Source organism: Plutella xylostella, chromosome 14 (genome assembly GCF_932276165.1).
Source record: "Plutella xylostella chromosome 14, ilPluXylo3.1, whole genome shotgun sequence".
NCBI lineage: Eukaryota > Metazoa > Arthropoda > Insecta > Lepidoptera > Plutellidae > Plutella > Plutella xylostella.
Genome location: NC_063994.1, coordinates 10,608,507 through 10,630,979, shown reverse-complemented (window position 1 = coordinate 10,630,979; position 22,473 = coordinate 10,608,507). Strand labels below are relative to the sequence as shown.

The window sequence follows — 22,473 nt, the reverse complement described above, 5'->3', positions numbered from 1 at the left end:
AGCATGGTATATCTAAGCCCGAAACTGAAATCAGAATTTGGAAATTCGCGAAAAAAATATATTATTTTCCATAGTAAAAAGTCACGTGACCAACAAATTTCTATGGAAAATAATATATTTTTTCGCGAATTTTCAATTTCTGATTTCAGTTTCCGGCTTAGATACGAGTATACCATGCTGCACATGTAGGTTTCGGCTTAGTATACCCTTTTTGCAACACCCTGTATAGGTTGTAATTATTATGCAGGTCTATTAACTTATTTTATTATTTATTTAATTACTATACTGAACCAACTTATAATAGTAGTAGCTACAGGTTTAAATTCTACTAAAATTACTTTTCTTCTATTAGCATCTATTTGAGAAGAGAAATAATATGAAATATCACGAAACACGAGTAATTAAGACGACTCTTGCATTTGTTATGAATGTTGTGTCTCGTAGACGGCCTCAGAATAAGTAAGTTTAGTTCATTGACCCCCAGTGTCAACCACCGCAGGCCTGGGGCCTTATTGCGATGGTAAAACGAAGTAACATTTACGAAGTAATTAGTGTCACATTCAGTACAATTTGAATCCGACAATCGTCAAAACAATTTCGCGATAGGCGTGGAATAATGAATGTTTTTTTAAAAAACACACACACTCACGCCTTGTACTAATGTACTCCCTTGCGGAGTAGGCAGAGGTACATTGGTGCACCCACTTTTCGCCAGTGTTTATATAAGTCCCAATGTTGGGCGGGCCTATTGCCATTTCACGGGCACATCCAAGACCTGAGAATAAATATCTGTGTTTAAACAAATATCTGCCCCAGCCGGGAATCGAACCCGGGACCTTCGGCTCAGTAGTCAGGGTTACTAACCACTACGCCATTCAGTCGTCTAAATATTGGCAATGTTTTTTCCGATTCAAGTTCGCCGACAAACTAAAAGCAAGTTTTCATTTCTATACTAAATACCTTTGCAATACTTAACGTGAAGGAAAACATGGCGATCAAACCTGCGCAAATATAGGTCTTTTTGGTTTATTGAAACTGCATAATTATATGCATTGAAGCAAACTTGAACAATATCATACAATAAATAACCGTTCACGTATTAACATTCTGAAATTCACAATTATGAAGTCTATAAATTATAAATAAGATATTCAGGTTTTCGTGGCGAGTGAAAATGTATTCTCATTTCAGTATAATTATTCCATGAATAATTCTCAAGTGAAACATTCGGGCTGAGAACTAAGGTAAGTAGCTATAATTATTTCACTTAAGTAAATTTTGTTAAAAAAGTTTCAATTTAGGTAAAATGAATATAAATTCTCCACAAAATTTTATATGGAAAGTGATTTCATCGTATTTCAAAAGCAATAAAGTAATAACTATTTAAATTTAGTAGGTAGATTAAAATCGTGTTTTCGAGGAAATAAAAAATTGATAGTTGGAATATAAAATGATGAAACATTATTTGGTGAATCGTTCTTATGCAGTTATATTCGATTACTTTTTGTGGGTACATTGAAGAGTACGTACTGAACTCAGATAGCCAAAGAACACTTTTAATGGTGTCTGATCGAAGTTCCTATATATTTCATCAGTACCCTTAGCAGGAACATTTCATCGTTTCCGTATTTCATTACTACACGTTAACTTTGAACGTATTGAAATGGCAGCATAAGCCTTCGTCGTGTGCCGGTCGTTACAACGTTACCAGAGTTAAAATAAGGTTGTACCACACTGAGATTGTTAAGTTCAAAACCTTCATAATAATTTCAAAGTAAGCAGCGATTCCTTATAAACGCACTTTAACAATTGTCTATGGATGATAACTATGATTTGAACGCACATCCTAACTTTTTTTTTTGACATTTGTCATCTGTCATCTGTCAAATTATCAATCTATTGACACTGACAGGTCGGCTTTCATAATTATTTGTTAAATTTGTTTATTGTTTTATTGAATTCAACGCAGTGATATTTGCCTACGGATACCAACGCCAAGGCCCACGGATGGAGAGGTCGCCAGTGGTGCCTTAATAAGTGGAAGGTACTAGCCAAGCTCATTAGCGAAGGGACGGGACAAGGAGTGATAAGCAAAGGAGAAAATTAAACATGAAACATAACATTAAACATAAAAGGTTGTCATGACAGATTATCCCCTCGTCTCTCAATGATTTCCTAATAACTAGGTACTCTTTAAAAAGCATTAACTAGTTACCTTGAGATAAAGCATCGGCAGTACTCATGTTTCTTTGAAATAGTTAGTAGTTATATTCTTATTCTTAATGATGCAATTATCATTTGTTTTGCAGGTATGGAGTGATTATATGAATAAATACAAAGAGAAAATGCTCCCAAATTGCCTAAGGGGGCACAGTGAATGGTTGATGGTTCAGCCCTAAAATGGATATGTCAGATTGAAATCTGCCGGTGAATGCTATATAATTGATGTGATGAGATATAGAATCAGCATGGAACATGTGCCTGGTACGAGGAGCCAGCCCAATCCAGCTATACCAGCGTATCCTGTACCCAGCAAGTAAGCCAAGTGCAAGTGCACCCCCGTGAAGGCATAAATTATAAGTGTGCATTTTGATTGCTCGGTGAAGAATACATTTAGGAGAAAAGATAAATCATACATTTTGTTATACTATGCTGATGTTTGCAAATGTTACATGATACTACCTACTAAGATAAATATGTTTTTTTGTAAAATAAAGAATAAAAAACTGTTAAACAGAATGTAAATATTTTATTTATTTTGTGGTAATTTCATTTATCCAGAACTTTATACCCATTAGTAAGTGGGCCCAGAAAGTTGATGATTTATCATTAATTAAGTCTATTTAATTAATCCTGCCTACCAAGAGACTTATTACCTTTAGTTAGGTTAAGTGCCAATTTCTCCGTAGTCGCTTTGAGCATAACCAGGGAGTAGTGGTTGATTTTTGACACATCTTTCGTGAATTTTATATGGATATGACTTATAATTAATAAATCAATCCCTGTCAGTTAGATAACCGACTATGGAGAAATTGGCACTTAACCTAACTAAAGGTAATAAGTCAATAACTAACTGTCCTTAACTATTCTAGAGAGCGTAGAGTTCAAACACATCTAGACAGTAGCAATAATGGTATTTATTAATACAATTACACATAACTACAGTTAGGTACATTAGAATTTTACGAATTATAGCTTACAAAGCAAAACGTGAGTAAGTATAGGTGTTTGTGTACTGTGTTGCTACTTCTTACTGCTATTGGTGCCATGGATGCCATGGATCTCATCCGTCACGATGGATTCTCGGCACTTCTAGTCTAGTACGCATTCATCACGAGCTTCAATCACCACGTCATCACGGTCAGACACGCCAAAATCGAGGGCCACGTAATGCAACATACGGCACGCTGTACTTAATAGATTTTGCACACTGAACAGTTGTATAATGGTCTTGCTCCAAACAGCACCATCGATTTTAAATCACACACATCACAACCCTACATTTCCCATGAATTTTTGTAAATTTTGCCTCTGGGCTACCCTCCTCATCTACGTCTCTTGCTGCGTGTAATAAATACTAGTTTAGTTAAGTAGGGTATCTACGTGGTCGTAGCATATTGGTAATGAATAAAAAATACGAAAACCAAAAGAAATAAATTCTCTAACTTCCATTTTAAATAGTTGTCACTGAATAATTTGCAGTGAGAAAATCTTCGAGTAAACTCACGATACGATATGTCAAAATCAAATTCATGCTACCATTTCCTATACAAACCGCAAAATACTTCACGTTACCATACACGTTACTACACGACGAAAAGTTCCTGCTGCCGATTTTAGTTCTGCTACTGCCCGCCAGGGGCGCTGTTCATATTTCCCTACAAAATTCATCGTGTCAGATTTACTTCACGTCCTCGACGAAAGTTCGTGCTAAGGGCTCAGGCCTCTGTTTGCTCTCACCGTACAACCATTAACGTTGTCATTCGCAAGGCGCCGAGTTAGTGCACCACTCTGCTCCTAGATGGAGACACCATCGCGGTGAAAAAAATACACTGCGTCTGAAACTTCCTTAGTGCAAAAGAGACGTCTCGACTGATAACATCCCACTACTACCGATCCTCACTTATTTTGAATTTGTTCGCTTAAATTTTTTTGACTTTTTTGATCGATACAATACATTCAAGTTGAACTTAAAACGGTTTGACAATTAGACAAAATGCGGACTTTTTTGCTTTGTTTTTTTACACGACCAATACCATCTAGTTCGTATATTATTAATCTAAGGCTATACTAGTAACAACTATAAGTGAGCAGACGGTGCAAGGACATGCCCGGTTCATAATAAGTAGTTACAAAGTAGCTGGGTGCACGGAGCAGGCCCGCGTAATCTCAACGACGAACTTACGCCATTGTCTCACGCTTTCTTGTGAGAGTAACTTTAAACAGACTCCATATTTGTGTGTGTGGAGACAAGGTGTATGTATTATTGTAGGTAATAAGTTGGTAGTGTAGGATCCTGTAAATGTAAAGGCTACGGCCGGTCGGTTTTTTTTCAAATCTCGTAACATAACACTTACAGCGTGTTGCAAAAAGGGTATACTAAGCCGAAACCTACGCTACGTGTGCAATAGTGTGAATTCGTTTTCGGGCTTAGATATAACATGCTGCACACGTAGGTTTCGCTTTATATACTTTTTTTCAACATTCTGTATGCGTTAGGTATGTACACTCTGTATTTATAAAGTAGATAATCTGCACAATAATCTTATAAGTCGACAAAGGTAGTACACATCATCCCAAGTGCAAGTTTATATTTGATTTTCGGATCGATCGGTATAAAAGTATTGTTTGTGCAAAGACAGCGGTGTGTTTTCAGTCGGGCTCCCCGCTTGGACCCCGCGGCTGAATGGGGAATCAACCAGCGCGACGTGGCGCGGGTTTTAAATACGCGCTGCAAGATACTCCGGCGGGTTTTTACACATCGGGGCCATGGGTTGAATAAAGGGTCTGCGAACTTGCATAGCATTCTCATTTGCGCAGTTTTTATAATAAAAGTTTTTTCTGCAAATTGTAGAAGAATCGTATCAGATCTCAAGTAGAACCAAACTCTACAGGTAACAGTTAGCATCGCATTTCTGTACCAAAGTATCGGCACATGTGAATGACCGGATACATGATATATTATCTGTTGTTTTCTTTAAAAAATCGTCGTTTGCCGACAGTAAGGATCTTCACTAGTCGCTCGTTTTAGCTTAGCATACCACGCACGGTATATTAATAGTAGTTGAATTTGATGAAATTCGTAGAAACACGCAAATTATTCGCTAGTGATTTTAATCAAGCAAAGTACCTCTCTCTCAACAAGCGTAGTGGATATTAAACATAATCTATCATTTAAATTAATGAGTGTATTTAATTGTATCGCGTTGCGAACATTAACTGAAACCCATTTCTCTCACAAATGATACGAATTTTCGCTTCGTTCAATATAGTAATGAGGTAAAATCATTTCAGACTCATTTGAAGGCCCACGGCTCTCTGAATTGCTCATGATTACTGAACTGGTGTCATAGATAGATAGATAATTTGTGTTTTCCATTTGAGTTTATGAAACAAAAGTGTGAAATATACATTCACATCAAGGTCGGAATGGGATACGATCAAATTTTATCCATTCAGTTGTTCAATGATAATGCAGTTTATAATAGCTTTACTTTATTTAGTAATAGTACAGTTTTCAATGTTTTGAAATGGCTATAGGAGTACAGATTTTAGTAGCAAATTCCTGTCCACTGAAGCAGAGTGGAGTTTTTGTACAATCTTATTGGTCGATGTTTATTCATCGTTCATCTTATACAGCACCTTTATAGAGGAAGAAGAAAAATTACATAGTAAAATAGGAGGGAGTCGAACGAATAGTATTACACCCATAGATATAGAATACCTTAGAGATTATAAAGTCAATTGAAATGGAACCACAATTATGAACTGGCACAATAGTATAGCAATAGAAAAACTATATAAGGTACCAAATAAAACAAGGCTCAGCCCTGGAGTCCAAGCGCGGAACAGTCCACCATCTCCCAATACCGGGGACGCCGGCTCATTCTTATGCGCCCCGCGTCAGTGTGTACACCGCTATAGCGCCGTGACCCGGTTCCACCCGCCTTTATGCCTCGCAGAGGGCTACTCTATACACACGTGAAACGAACGAACGAGAGCTGTCGTGCAATCGACATGTTAAGAAGGGTACTGACCAACGGTACACGGTGTAATGTAACATGTTACACAGCAAGCATTCGTGCAGTCAGTACGTAGTGTTACGGGGAAACCAGCGTACTGCTGCTGTAACATGTTACATTACACCTCGTAACGTTGGTCAGTACCCACCTTTAGATATAGAGTCGTGGATCGCGCAACGGCGCTCCTTCTTCTTCTTTAATCCCGTTACTCCTCCGAGGAGTCTGGGGCTGACACCAGGCGCTTCCATCCTTCTCTGTCGTGGGCCAGCAAGTTGAGCTCTGTAACTTAGTTATTCTTAATATAGAGTGACCCTCCTGAACGCTTTGCGTACTACATACATACGTAGGTGCGTACTTTACGGTACACATTGGTTTTATAGGCCATTCCTACGCGCCTTAGTTTCTGTGAGGGATCCTTTTTATGTTTAAGGTTATAGGTGTACGGAGCTATTGCATCTTTTACTAGATACAGAGGTGAAGGCGTGAACTTAAAAGTCAATTTAAATTCAAGTAAATGATTTTTTATTAAATCACACTCTACAAAACTAATATAAAACCGATGCATTCAAAAGTTCAACGAAATTCACAGATACTACTGCGGTGTAAGAACAGCCTGGCTACGCACGTCCAATAAAATACATAATAATATACGTATCTTTGTTGGGCGAAATAGCTTTCAACAAACCTCATTACCCTGACAAAGATTCACTCATATCACGTGGCACCAAAATGCCGACTTTCCCCTATCGGTATCGCACCTACGTATCGCCAAAAAACTGACTTTCTGAAATGTATGGAGCAACGGCGTCGCCAATGCCGATGAAGTGGACGCACTTGTGTGAATTCCTTTACAAGGAATAATGAATGCGATGTGTCCGTTGCGTACGATGCCAGGTGGATGCTTACCTTAATAGTACAGTTCTCTTAATTATCTCTAAAAGTAATTGTCCCTTTTTCTTCATTGTGTTATTTGACTGCCTGTCCTAACCCATTTCCTACCTTTGTATTCGAAACCATTTAGTTAATTGGCAATTATTGTATTCTTTTGACATCATTCTTTTGGATTTTAGTTACCTGGGTATTGCGGGTGTATCTGAGATGCTGGTCAGGTCACCTGTTAGTGGGTTCTTAGCATAGCATTGGCGATTTTTATGTAGGTATATCGTACTATCGAATGGAAAATGTTGAAGCTTATGGCGGTTGTCCCGTCATTAAATAGCCAATAGCCTAAATTTTAATATTAGAAAACTTTTTCAGATATAATGGTGTGATCAATATCTTATACATATACGCACCTTTGGTGAAACCTTGTTTTGTGATATGATAAGCTTTCCCCACCGTCGTCGCTCCGTTCGCACAGATAAAGATATGTACAACATCACGTAAATCTATTTATTTCCATCCCCCCAGACTCCAGACGAAGCCAAATAAATAAACAAAGCGCGATAAACATATAACAACAGAAGTAAGGAGAAATAAAATCAATCCAATCAGAAATACAAATAACAATCGACACAAGTACCAGGAGGCCAGAGATCAACAGACACTTATTTACTCGCGATGTAACCATGGGAATATCTGTAGCTCGATGGTTCGCGTCTCATTAGCTTTCCCAATAAAATAATTGTGAGTTTGCGGGCGGGCGGGGGCGCCCGGGCTCAGTGCTCCGCCGGCCGCCGTGGCGCGCGCATCTCCCGCCCTCCGTGCTCTCCTGGTCCGCATGGTGCGAAACACCCGGCCTCCCAGCATTGTGTGTCAATAACTAACCTCGCAAAGAAACCCCAGTTATCGCAGTGGTGTTACGCTAGCCCAGTGTTTTCTGGGCAACCTACATTGTGTATGTATTCGGACTGTATTTTCTTTCACGTGAAATGGTGGGCTTTTATTGGATTATATGTATTGGATCCACAATAATTGGTTACGTCATGTTCTGAAGTCTAATTGATTGGTCTTGCTGGCTGGCTGAAGGCAAACTGGAGATGTCTCGGGTAACCCGAGCTTATAATTGAGGGCTCACAGCGCGCTCGAATTTCCTTTCAATCTCTAGAACGTATAGTTTGACGTCAACATCGCATTTTTTCAGCCCGAACATACCTGTTGGATTAATCTCTGCACTTTCGCTATAAAATTTATTTTATCTAGTTTTTTAGTTCATCGCACACTCGTTTCGTGGAAACTGAAACATTTTCTCTGCGTAGTTTTTATTTGAAAATCTCGTTCCGCTATTTGGGCACGTTAACCAAATGAAACCATACAATTCCAAATGATATTGGATATGTTAAAATAGGGATAACGCACATGTATGGATAACAACGTAAATATTTTGTATTTTTTGCACAAAGGCTGTACTTTTTATAAAAAAAACTGTATATATAATATAAGAATGTTAGCTACATGTCCATGGTATGAATGATATCTACTTGCACAAAGATACGAAGTAATGAATGAATGATTCTATTGACTGAGCTATCCGAGCTATATGAGCTATTCTTATTCTATAGTTTGATCATACTATAAGGGTACATCTTTACCTGACACGTTTTATTTTAGCTATGTACACCATTAAAAGTTGTACATAGCTAACTTGAATTAAGTTTAACACTTGAGTTCTCTCAAAACGTAACGTCATACAACCATCTCCTTCTAAGTAATATGTATTAGCTTATGTTTAAAACACACGAGGGCCCCTTGTTATATATGAATGGCACTCTCTCTAAGCTCTGCAGTCCTGGTACACCGTAAATGTTCCCCCTGGGAGGGCTAATTGGTTATGAAGGTTTAATATTTGATCAGTTAATTGACCGATCATTGTGCCGCGGGCAGCGGTGGTCGAGTGTATATTTACATTCACAGGATAACTTAATTTGCTTATATGTGAACGATTTTTGTTAATATATTGCTTTGATAAATATACTATATTTATATATTTGGCCTATCTAGTAAGTTTTATTGTGTAGATGTTGTTTATTTATAAATAAAATAAATAAAGCTAATGGCGAAAGATATAAAAGAACCTATATGCCTTTTCAAATAAATAATTATACAATATTGTAGATAAAAATAAGTATAGATACTTATTTTTATCTGATGGTTTTTCGGTTCAAACCAACACCCACAACTGTCTATTAAGTTATAATTGCAGACATAATTGACAAAAATTCGTCCAAAAATAACTTTCTGTTTATAAAGAAACCATAAATAATGAACTTATTATGAGTTTGACAGATAAGTGAAATACAAAGCATCCATCTCTATTGTATTTCGAATTCATCGGAGAAATTATTTCTTTATTCTTTTCCAGGATACAGATTTCTTTTGTGAGAGACAGTGAATCAATTAGTGAACGTAACGATTTTAACTGAAAATTTCTTAACTACTAGATTTCCGTTTAGTATTGATTTTTTTCTTTAATCGTATTTCTTAGCTCTACGATTATATCACGTTTTCTTAATATATTTTTTGAATAAATTATTACTATTCCTAACCACAAAACCCTGACAATATAATGTCTTCATCATAAATCATCAATGTTCGCAGTTGCCAAGTAATTTATTATTACCCATAAGTTCTATAACTGGATGCGGTGCGTACTAGATGGAACCTTTGCAAAGTGAAATGTAGTAACTTTGATCATACGCGTCTGTCGAGCTTATGACTACGTTCTAGCGTAGGTACATAGTTAATCAAGCTTTATATGTATATGTCGCAGGCATCTGGTTTAATCTCCTGTTTGATTGAACCGCTAGCCCGTTCATTGGATGACGCTACTTAGTTGAATGACTAAAGAACAACTCGTCAAGTGGTTGACTGTAACGTCCAACGTCTTGACTGAACGTTATTCAGCGAAGTCGTTAAATGGGATATAGTATAGCAACTTTGTAATGTCTGGTTAGGATGAACATGACCAGACAAGAGTCAACAAAAAGTCTATTTTACAAAGCTCTCATCTCACAAATTAACTAAACAATAACAATAAACGTACCTTGATATTGTTGTTCATAATTATCCATTTTTAGCACATTTTTTCTTTGAAACTATTCGCCGACGGTGTAATAATAGGTAAATCCATGTTGTCACACAATTTTAACATAAATAACGCACTTTAAAGCTAATTTATTTGTAAAAAATAACAATACAAGTGCTTTTTGTGTCAGCTGTTCGCTGTTAGACGCCATATTTGTTTTATTCACCACCTGACTGATTTTAAGTCCGCTAACTAGTTGGACGTTTTGTGACGCTTGTACATTCAACGTTCGGCCTAGTCATACAACTGAATAGCGTCATCCAATGAACGGGCTAGCGGTTCAATCAAACAGGAGATTAAACCAGATGCCTGCGACATATACATTGTATAGGTACTAGTTAAGGCACACTTTCTACTACTTAAGCACCGTACATAAGTTAGATTTATTAGTGTTTATTTATTCATACTTATACATATACCAGAGCCAGAAAGTAACGATAATTCAATTCTGTGTCATCGATATTTAGCAAAATGAGTTATTTTTGCTTTCGCACATGTTTCTAAAATAGTTTTCGAAAATCTTCTCGCCTACGCCGCGTAGCTGCGTAGCATCGTAGCGCTACACGCCTACGCCGTAGCTGCGTAGCACGCCTACGCCGTGTCGTAGTCGCGTAGCTCTCTGGACGTCGTATGTCGTAACTGTTTTAATATAAAAGAAAGAAAGATAAAACTTTATTTGACACTGACAGCAATCATACTAGGGCATGCAATACCGGAACAATTTTCAATACCGGTATTGAGTTCCGGTATTACAACTCAATACCGGGATCCCGGTATTAATACCGGTATTAGATTTCCTTGTAATAAATGGCATATACTGTGTTTAAAGGTCGTATACATCAAAATAAAACAAGAAAATGCAATCATATTCTGTATTTTGTTGTAGATTTTTACGAGAAATCAGTTTTAGAGTTTAAATTTTAGAATAAACTATTTTTTTACATCCGGTGCCGGTTTACGCATGGTCAACAGTAGATTTCTAGCAGCCGAAAACTGCATTAAACGGTTGGGAACAAGTGCGCTTTCACAGTATATACACACACAAGGCTAACTAAATCTTAATCGCTTTATTTATAGCCTAAAAAAGTCCGATTCCGGTATTACTTCAATACCGGTATTAACTTTCAATACCGGTATTGAAAAAAGCGGGAATTTTGTACGGGATCCCGGTATTACGAATACCGGTATTGCGGTATTGCATGCCCTAAATCATACTTAATTATAAAATATATATAGAGAATATATTTGTATTATTAAATCACTAACTCTGAGATAAACACTAGTTCTAGTGGTATTACTCGTTCTTGGTTTCTTAGCAAAAACTTCGAATACGAATACCAGGAATGTCGGTTTTCTCGTCATTCAAGAAAATCATCCTTTTGTTCTTCAATGGGCTGATAATTGGAAAGAAATGTTTATAGCTGCTATTACTTAACTGTTGCAGGGTCCTTGTGTATAAGTAATTTGAGCTTAGCTTAAATAATAAAAAAAACATCCCCACTCTTTTGCCGATCATACAATTCCGATAATTATACTAGGAAATCATCAACGTATAGAAACACATTTCATAACACACGCATAAATGTTAAAGCATGTCGCTTCACTTTCGGTCCACGTACGGCATTAGCCATTCATTAGCGGCCTTTCATCGTTATTACGTGTGGCAGTTATGTTTTCACGACTTCTGTTAGCCTAGTACTAATATCGGGCTGATATTGTATGCTAGGCTTGTTTATACACTAGGTTGCTTTGGTGCACTCTCATTGCACATAGTTTTTAGCAGCATATTGTAACTATTCATGTTTATGTAGAAGATGTGAATAAACATTTTTTGCATTTACAATCCAAACAAAAAAATCCATGTAGGTATATACAGGGTGTTGCAAAAAGGGTATACTAAGCGAAACCTACATGTGCAGCATGTTATATCTAAGCCCGAAACTGAAATCAGAATTTGAAAATTCGCGAAAAAAAAAATTCATTTTCCATAGAAACTATGTTGGTCACGTGACGTAATATGGAAAAAAAAATTTTTTTTTCGCGAATTTCTAAATTCTGATTTCAGTTTCGGGCTTAGATATAACATGTTGCACATGTAGGTTTCGGCTTGGTATACCAATTTTGCAACACCCTGTATAAGTAAACAAAAATATCCACCATCATCATATAGCGTACATTTTCATGTTCGTATCTAGACAGTGTTTTATAAATTCAACACCTTTTTATGCGACACGTATTTAAATAAGACGCACAAAAATACAAGCCTCCTCACGTTGAAAAGACTACACTAACTTTTCACTTCATATTCAACTCTAATAACATTTGTGAAAACGACCCAGCGCCGGTGCCAGCCACGTGTGGCCGTAAGGGTTATATTCGCGTGAAATGAGCTGCAATATCATTTTAGTTTTTCGTCGGCGTGTCTCCTTTATTCGCTTGTCCTCTATTTATCTACTTTAGATACAAAATGTCGTATTTTCAGATCGTGCTTGCGATTCGCTTGACATAGTATACAGAAGATAGAGAGAACTTCTCCGCTCATTTCGATGTTACTGATTTTTAGGCGCTCGCCCATATTATGTCAGCAGTTTTTGTAACTATGCAGCTTTTGAATCACAACCATTACTTTGTTTAGATATATTGATTTTTCTAATACTTAGTTTTCCTTGATTCTACGAAAGTGCCATAATATCAGTATGACTTTATAGGACTTAATACTCGTAACTTTTTATCTTTTTCACAGTCTTTAGTCACAATAAAATTTACATTAAATATATTTAAACGCTGTGCCAATTTGAAACTGTTCTATTTAAATGGACCTAAACAACGAAATGATCAAATTGCAAGTTAACCGCAATTATTGCAATTCATGTTGCGGTTTCGCCTAGTCTATTTCGTTTGTCACTGAATTATTGTCTACTCTGCATAGAAACAGTGATGTACGCTCCGCATTTGTCAGCCACACTCTAATAAAGTTTTCCATCTCTTTCCCTCGCACTGCCATACCCGATGGAGTGAGAACACAAGTATCATTGCACCATTTCATATCGTGATGCTGAATATGAAGATTATCAACTGGTTCCTGCTCCCCTGGTGGCTGTGTCACTCGTCCCCACGTCTTTTTGAGTGATGGCACTAGATTTATTTTTCTTGCTCTTCCCGACGTTTCATTATTGCTCTCCTATCGTAGAGTTTTTGCTTTGATATCAGAAAGCTAATAATATTTGAGTCGGGAAAAATGTGCAGGAACTGTAGAAAAATGATTATGTGATAAGATTTAACTTCTTTATAAGGTATATTATTTTGTATGTTTGTCGATCGGTATCGAATATAGTAGGTATATGTGTTCATATCCATTACTATTAGTGCGTAATTTAATTGGAATGCGCTGTAGTTAATTCAATTAATTTTCTATTAATTCACACGAGAGCTTTTAAACATACTATATGAGGTTGCAATACTTTAATTAATTACTAGTACAGTAAATAGTGGATAAAAGCTGCGATTTACTTGTATTAATTATAAGTAATTCAAAACGGGTTCATCAACTAATTTCGACTAATATGATTGTAGTTACATAGGCATTCATATGTGCATTATGCTCAAGACTGTGATCCCCGAAGGGGTAGTCAGAGGTGACTTCCTAAGCAAGTCATCTGCTTTTCACTATAAAAAATTACCTACCATGTAGAACCCGTTTGTTATAATGCCCCGTATTAAAATCGTTCCAAAAGATTGCTTCGCAGTTCATTAATCCTGGCAGGGTCGCCATGAAGTGTGTGGTGTTGGTGATCAGGTTAGAAGTTGATTGTTGGTGGTTGTTTATTGAATAACCAAAAATTGTATAAAAGTACTACAAGTATAACTTACAGAGTAAGCATAACGTGACGGAAATTACACGTGCAACCTAATAAAGGCATATTGGTATGTCGCAACACTACACCATCTCACTCACTACACCCTTTTTTTCAATTCGTTCAAACACAAAGCAATGTGTCTGTCTGCTTTTTGGGTCCGAACAAGATTTGAGATATACTCGCGAGCAATATTAATAATTATGTTGAAATTCCCATCCGTTCCGCGCGCCCGGCCGCCGCCGCCGCCGCCGCTGTCCGGTAAACCGAATCGATGCGGCTTTGTTAAATGTTCTTGATTACAAAATAATTACAATTTAATTAACTCTGTATTTACTCAATATACATTTTTGGGCTTGTTTTATTATCAGTTGCACATACAAATATTTGCCAAAGTTATTCGCTGGGCGAGTTATCTATCTAGTAAATCCATGTTTGTATTATCTATTGAATTTAACGTATAATTTTATTTCGCAACCGAAATTATAATTAATTGTTGTACTTGTAGGCAGCTAGTAGTAGTCTCTGCCTACCCCTCTGGGAGACAGGCGTGAGTATATGTAGGCAGCTATCCATATTATGTACAAAATAAAATGAAAAATACCTACCTTCCAACATTATAACAATTTAACATCAGATCACACACACACGTACCTTATTTAGGAACTTACTTGGTCTAATACACTAACTCATCAGCTGCAGGATTTGAACCCGGTAACACGACTGTTTAAAGCAAGTAACTAGCGCAGTGATGAAGCAAGGATTCTGTGATTTCAGCGGACAAGACAAACACGATGGCCGACAGTTCGCGATCGCTCCAACTTTCTTCCTCCGCCTGCTCTCCTGGTACATCAGGACGGGAACATTGTAGAATGAAGCAGTAGAGTCACGATTCAGCGGCCAATAAGGTCCAGGGTCGATTCCCCAGTTGGACTCGAAGTTCCCTTTTCGTCAGGGTTTTTTTTTACCCCAATCGATACATTGATTTAGCAGCAGTGCTGATTTACACATCTGTCAGATCGATACAAGTAATATCACATATCATGCTTAACGATTGTCTATTGCTATGTTCAATTTCTAGTTCATATTTGACTTCATTAATCTCCGTCATTTTTGTCGAGCCGACACATAACTGTTGCGTTGTACAATTGTACATGTTTGATTCACAACACAGTCACAGCTCTGAAAAGCTTAAGAATTTTATCAATAAGTTTGTTAAAAATACTGATAAAATTTCACCCTCCACTAACCCCGGCGTGCAGCTTGCACAACTAAGCTGCACGAATAATTAGCGGAAGTTAAACACACGCTTAAGTTTAACTTGGGCGACTGAATTTGCCGTCTAAATTAGTGCATATTTCAATTACCTAACTAGAAAACAAAGTATATGTTCGTACGTACGACATATAATGACATTATGATTCCCACAGTTGATATTACATCTGAACTAATGTGCAAAGTGCTGCTGTTGTTGATTCCCACAGTTGATTTTACATCTGAACTAATGTGCAAAACTGTTGACCAATAAGAAATCAACTTTAAATTCCTAACAGCCAATGGCATGGCAATGGTGTGCCTTGTGTAGCATACGGTATGAGTATCATATCATTTGGGATCCATTATGTAGTCGCTCGTTCCCAGTAGCATTCACCATAGTTATTTGTCAACAGTTGATTCCCTCGCTCTTGCCGCTGTCACCTCATTTGGACGATCTTGAACTTAAATACTAACGGAATAGAATGGTAGTGTAATAGCTACTTAACGTAGTGAACGACCTTTGTTTGACCTCAGCATGGAGTAAACACCACTGTGCTAAGTCTGGTGTAGAAGATGAATCAACATTAGCTCAGTTTACAGCTAAGTCGAGTGCCAGCCCCAGTTGTTCTACAAGCTCGTGTTTTCTCTACCAGGCGAGCAGCATGTGCTTAGAGGTTGAATGTGGTATATTGGAATTGTTATTAATGTGTTATGAAGGTATTTATTATTCATAATATTCATTACGTATGTCAGAATTCAAAATAAAGTGACAGTAGTTAAAAAAAACTAAATTCCCTGCTAATGAATTCACTTATAGTGTGTGTAGTGTAGAAGGCTTTTTCTTTTACACGGTGTTGCAAAAGTGGTAGAGAAAGACGAAAGGGGACACCCTCAACATACTTTGTTTTAAGACCATTTGAAAATTGTGAAAGAAAACCTATGTCAACTTCCGTTTCTATGAAGGAACATAAACCCTGTGGTAAATACGCTGCTATTTATGATAAAGATCTTCCAGAATTGGTTGTGCTATTAAAGTATATGTCGCCAATTTAATATTAAAGGTAATACACCGTCCATTAGCACAGAGTACTTAAATTATTAATGATTTAGAAGCAAAGCAGCTTATATAGGCTTTCAGAAACCGAATGTGGCCTGGCTTTATATGTCGTACTAGGTTGCTTAAAAACGGTTAGATACATTTTTAAAATAATTCGTAAATATAACACAGAATTTGCTTCAAGATACCTAATTATGTTCAAAATCTGCAAAACACGTAAACGTAGTTTTTATACACTATGTATTTTTGAGTGAGCCAGACAGAATATTATAAAATATCTCTGAACCGAGAGTAAAAAAAATAACTAAAAGTTTTTTTATAATTGAAAAAGGAAAAAAATACGTTACAAAAAACATTATTTTACATGTTATAGTATAATCAGAATCAGAATCAGAATCAGATTCTGATTATAATATAAGACGTCTAGTGTATTGTCGTAGCAGCGTAGGTTCGTAGCCGCGTAGCGTCGTAGCTGCGTAGCACTGTAGCCGCGTAGTATCGTAGCATTTCAGCCACTTTGTCAATAATTGCTGAGAATAGTTTGCGCCGGGCATTTAAAAATCCTCTGTCTAGCCCCCTGTCTTTCACATTCACTCTCAAATTCAAAACGGCTATCAAAACATAATTGATTCATCCCATTTCGAGTGTGCCCCTATTCAACATGCACAAAAGCGAAGAGCATGTTATGCACTAGGAGTTAATGAAGCTGGCTTCACGGTCGACTGAGTACCAGGATGACATGCTCTCAAGGAGATGTTATCGAGATGCACCGTTGTTGCTGGCCCATAAACAGCGGTGATCTGCGTCCAGAATAGTATTAGCTTGGTGTTAGTCCTATAATTTATGCTGTTCTGATAGCAGTGTACGTATTCAAATTATGTGGTCGCCTAGTTTTGCCTGATTGTGTTTCAAATTAATGATATTCTACTATTTGTGTCTATGTTTGTCATAATAATATTCCTACTCGTAGTAATTAAATGTTCCTTTATACATTCTTACATAGAATACGTACATACGGTAGGTAATAGGTAGGATTTCCTTTTATGGATGGATTTTACGTTCAATTATATACTATAGAAGTATACATACCTACATAAATCACGTTTTTATACTTACGCGTGGAGATATCGACTTGCGCCAAAAATTGAAACGAAATGATCTATACTGAAGAGCAGGACACAGGTTTAATTTAGTTTAAATATTTGGCGCAAGGCACCCTCCAACTCTTAACGTTATTATTTTCGCGCTGGCAATACAGTAAAGTAAATCTTGCACACCCTGAAAATAATAGACAAGTTAAGGCGCAGGGATTACCAGGGTGTCAGATCTGGGTGGGAAGATATACAACAGTGAGATACAACATTTCTCCCATTGCCTTAATAAAATACCAGTGTGATAAATCAGTGCACCATGGATTGCTACAGACATATATTGAACTTATCTACATACGTATTCACTTTAGAGTATGTTCATGGTGACCTAGTTGTACCTAGTTTATACAACTTATTTTAAATGTAGTGGTAATATGAGATGTTTTCTCTGCTGCTTTGAGATAGTACAACCGTCTATTTATAATTTCCTATTTCTGAGATGAGAATCCTCTAGATTATAAGAAATTAATGGCTTTATTCGTTTTGTAGCTGGAAAATGTAATCGGGCGGATCCTTTAAAAGTCAGACCAATAACAAAGTAATTTCCCTAATCGCACTCTCGGCAAGAATAAATAAAAACCCTTCCTTATCAGACTGCCCCTCGCAACGGCCACTAGTCGCTGCGTCTACAATAAAAGATAGAGATATGAAAGGATTTCGTCCCGAATAGATGGGATTTCGTAGTTTTTCTGTTTCTTTGGTAATCCTTTCGATATCTTTCCTTTGAACCACTTTGCCGATTGATGTACCTATAGCTTGACCTACCCCGCCTCCGGGACCTTTATGTATGTTCACTTTATTTTGCCATCGATCACTTCATTATTTACTCAATCATAATTGACAACATTTCATTTTCTTACCCTGTATTATTAAATTTAGATAAATATATAGTATTTTAGATTTTTTGTACTGTATTTTTTTTAAATGATGTCTGATCATTAAGGTCAGACTTCGCATGTTTGCTAATAAAGAAAAGGGGGGATGTGACCAGTAAATTGAATGCATACTGGTGAGTCACAGCCGGAATATTATATCACATGGCTGACCCGTTATTACAATGAGGAAGAGGGGGAAGATCAAAAATGGACTTACTAACATGATAGATAGAATAATAAATACCACCTACTTTATATTCTCAAAGAAAATCTACTGCCGACCAGGCTCACATAACCTGCTGAAGTTTCAAACGAACAGCGACAAAAAAGGGTTAAAAGTAAAGGAGAGACAAGCCGGTGACAAAGACACGGGCTCTCTACTTCTCCTGGTCCCCTGTCCCGGGGCTCTAACCCAGTTCTCTTAAATGCTCCATAATTAAAGGCAGGAACTTGAAAAATGGCACACAAAGCTACACAAAGCGGCCACTGCGCTGTTTAAATCACAAAATGGCGAAAAGAAATTATTTTCAAGAGTTTTTTTTTGCGTGAATTTACGAAATTTGTGTCCCATTGTGTTTTGTTTTGGGCCAAAGTCCCTGGATTACTCTTGACGAGGGAAGGTCGGCGTTTTGTTTAAATTTTATCTTGAGTGAGATCTTGTTTATGGTAATATGGAAATATTATACTATGGGAAGAAAAATTAGTCCGCCCGTTTATTTGACATGTACTATACTCCTATCCACACTATGGTCACTGCCAGAATTTTGACCAAAGTATTAATTTTATGGTACGAGTATAGACAAATTCCATCTGAATATTGAAACCCTTACTTAAGTGGCATCAACTATTGAAACAATTCTACCAACACGCTCATTTTAAATAATAACTGAAATGAAAGGCAATATCGTAAAAATATATAGTAGTAGTATAAGTAGGTACGTTTTGTATTTTATTTATTTAAAACACTAATGAATAGTGTGTCAGGAACCTGCTTGGGTTTATGTGCGCACTGCGGTTCCTCGACTGAAAACATACATAAATATAGGTAGTGTTACAATAAAATAGGTAGATACAATGAATTTAAATAATTTTATCTTGCTAGCAATTTACTGTTCAACATATTGTTTAAATTGAATCAATATTATCCTTTTAACAATCTGCTTCAGAATTTCATACGAACGTTTTCTAGGGATTGTTTACAATTCCTAGAAATCATGCATTTCCTGTAAAATACACATTAAATTGCTTTGATTATTATATTTCTGCGAACAAAGCCGGTGTTGAAACGTCTCTCAAGTACAAAATTAATAAGTTTATGGAAAATATCAACTTTTCAGAAATAAACAACACGTTCCCGGACAAAAAGTAACGTAACTACTGACGTTAGTAGTGATAACGAATATCAAAAATATAATAATAACAGAACGCCAGCATAAAATCTGAAAACAAAACAGCACAAGACTCCCCCATGAAAGCTTTAATGAAAACATGAATAAGTAAATGACTACTTCTTGCTGCCCGCTGTGGCTCTGGTACCTGCTCTGATTACAGTTCATTATTATGTCAGTCAGTCTCCAATATCCCACGCTATAATTATAAAAGCTTCAATCCGTAAAAAAATATTCGTCTCAAAAGCCAGCCATATGTCATTGCATGATAAGTTTCACATTCCCATTTTCGTTTTTCGTGGAGTGAGCATAACATTATAACAGCTGATTGGCATGATTGTGTTGGTGGCACTTGGGGTCGAGGCGCTCTCTCAATCACACTCGATTCATGCGAACCGTATTTTTAAGGAAACACATTTTTTTCACATCAAACTAAAGCATGTCTTACTCTTTTTTGACATTTCATATTTGAAGAGACCGATATCCAGTATATCAGTGCCCATGCGACAACCAAATCACTTAGGCCGTTAGTCTAAGGTATTATTTAGTACCATTTCACGCTACTTCACTTTAATTTATGTCCATGTTCCCAAACAGTATCAAGGGTGCCGAAATTGATAACAATATACATACAAAATTATATGAACAACATAATACATGTGCGGAATTACATCACATCCCTTGTCTTGGGGATTATCAGGGCTCGTGCCAATCGCGAGCATACCCTTACTTAATTATTAACGACTAGGAAATCATGTACGCTCAGACGTATAGTTAAAATAAACAGAGTCTGTTTGTATATGAATATGGAATATGGATTCACGCACGTCGAGATTGAATAACAAATAAGTCAAAGGAAAGCTGAATAGGACATATTTATATTTGTTCAAGTTCTCTTTGAGTGCTGAGTCAATAGTATATTCTTTAATTAAGTTTATTGGTAGTCAAATAAAGATTATGTGTGTTCTTGTTCTTCTTAGATTGTCCGTTTATATTGTGTATTGATTAACATTTTGTTTTAAGAATGCCTTTCCTGTAGCGATGATAGAGTTCCAAAGTACTCTAGTATTATATTCAGCTTCCCTTGTTCCTTCTCCAGAAATATCTAGTGTCAACTACATAGTAATCGTGTCTATAATAATATTCAAGTCGATAGTGGATGGCAGTGCTTATGCAAATCAGTAGAAGCTGCGTGATGTTTCATTGTATTTATAGATTTTCTTCCGCCTTTGTTTCCCTGGTAAGTGCGTTTCATGGAATTAGGTATTAATCTAAACTAATAAAAGCCCACCATTATCTTTAATTACGCCATATTATTATATAGGTACTATTCACAGCTTTCTGTATGTAAATCACAAGCAATATACCATTAAGGGCATCCCTGCGCATTACTGTTTCACCAAGCGCCATTAAAATGACAAATGAAGATCCCCGTATCAATAATATTAATTTGAATTTCGAGTTCCGCAAAACGTTTAATTGTTATTGCCCTCTGTTTGCCGAACGCAAACACCACCGCCATAACTGGGTATCGTGTTTTTTAGGTCAACCGAAGTGCCAAAACAGATCTACATAATGGAAATATACATCATAATGGGAGTAGCTATTCTCCTGTATTCGTTCTTGACCTACGTCTTCAACAGTGACTGCTGGAATAACCCTGATGGGTTCAGCAAGTGCACCTGTGAAGACTGCAAGAGTCTCTGCTCTTACCGCGCGCCGTCGGTTCTGTCTGTTTCCTCAAAAATCGACGTCGAGCGCCCTTGAATCTCCTCCAAGTCTCTACCACCCTAGTCACTAAACTAGTCTTCCTAAGTGAACCAGTGCCAAATTCAGTGTTTCCAATTTCCAATCCAGTGCCAAAGAAACTGTGCCAAAGTTACGTAATGTGTGTGTGATAAAAAACCTTCCAGTGCGTTCTGTGTTCCTGGTAGGAATGATTCAGTGAGGTAGGGGGCATGGACCCGTTGGCCCGCCTGATGGAGGGGGCCCCGTTGCCGGGAGTGCTGGGTGCCACGAGGGACGTGCGGCCCCGTGGTGCCCTGGTACACGCCAGCCTCGCCGCCGCCCCCGCGCTTGGAGACAAGAAGGGCCGCCATCTCACCGGGACGTTCTGTCTCACCGGAGACACTATGGAAGGCATCATCCAGTGTCTCGTCTTCTTGAAGGCATTTTCGGTAAGTCATAGCGAGTTTAGTTTAGGCTGAAATCTCAAGTAACTGAAATTGTTCTTGAAAACAAAACAGTGAACTGCTATGTATTTTATGTAATTAAGTGTAATTTCCGATGGAACCAATTTACCAGGGCCGAAAGACTGGCTTTGTCAAATATAAATAAAGAGAGAAATTTTGGAACTTGACTACTCCTCTGGCGCTGTATTTAATTATCTTTTATAATGTCTTGTTCAAATGAATAAACGTTTAGAAGCAAGATTTAACGAATAAATTATGTTCTGACAGCACCATCACTGTAATTGATGTGATGGTCGGTACAAAAAAACACAACCGAAACCATATTAACTCAGCGCGAGAGTGTTCAAGGTATATTATGTGAAAAAATATTTAAACTTAACGCCACCTTAAAATAAAAAAGCCTACAAAATAAAGTTAACCAACAAAAAGCGTT

At 37.1% G+C, this 22,473-nt stretch overlaps 1 protein-coding gene across 15 annotated transcripts in view; it reads left to right on the top strand.

Annotated features, from left to right (window-relative positions):
• The window catches only part of LOC105381404 (neurobeachin), a 462,556-nt gene that overhangs the window by 79,608 nt on the left and 360,475 nt on the right, over positions 1 to 22,473 (top strand). For 4 of the 15 annotated variants that reach the window (XM_048625259.1, XM_048625249.1, XM_048625248.1 and 1 more), the window contains exons 1-2: positions 7,584 to 8,079; positions 21,393 to 22,025. The exons of 1 other annotated variant lie outside the window; for it this stretch is intronic. In XM_048625259.1, the coding sequence (XP_048481216.1) occupies positions 21,807 to 22,025 (219 nt within the window). In that variant the 5' untranslated portion in view covers positions 7,584 to 8,079; positions 21,393 to 21,806. Of the gene's footprint in view, positions 1 to 7,582; positions 8,080 to 20,877; positions 22,026 to 22,473 lie in introns of those variants that run through there. 10 more of the 15 variants (XM_048625250.1, XM_048625254.1, XM_048625258.1 and 7 more) reach the window with 4 other exon arrangements.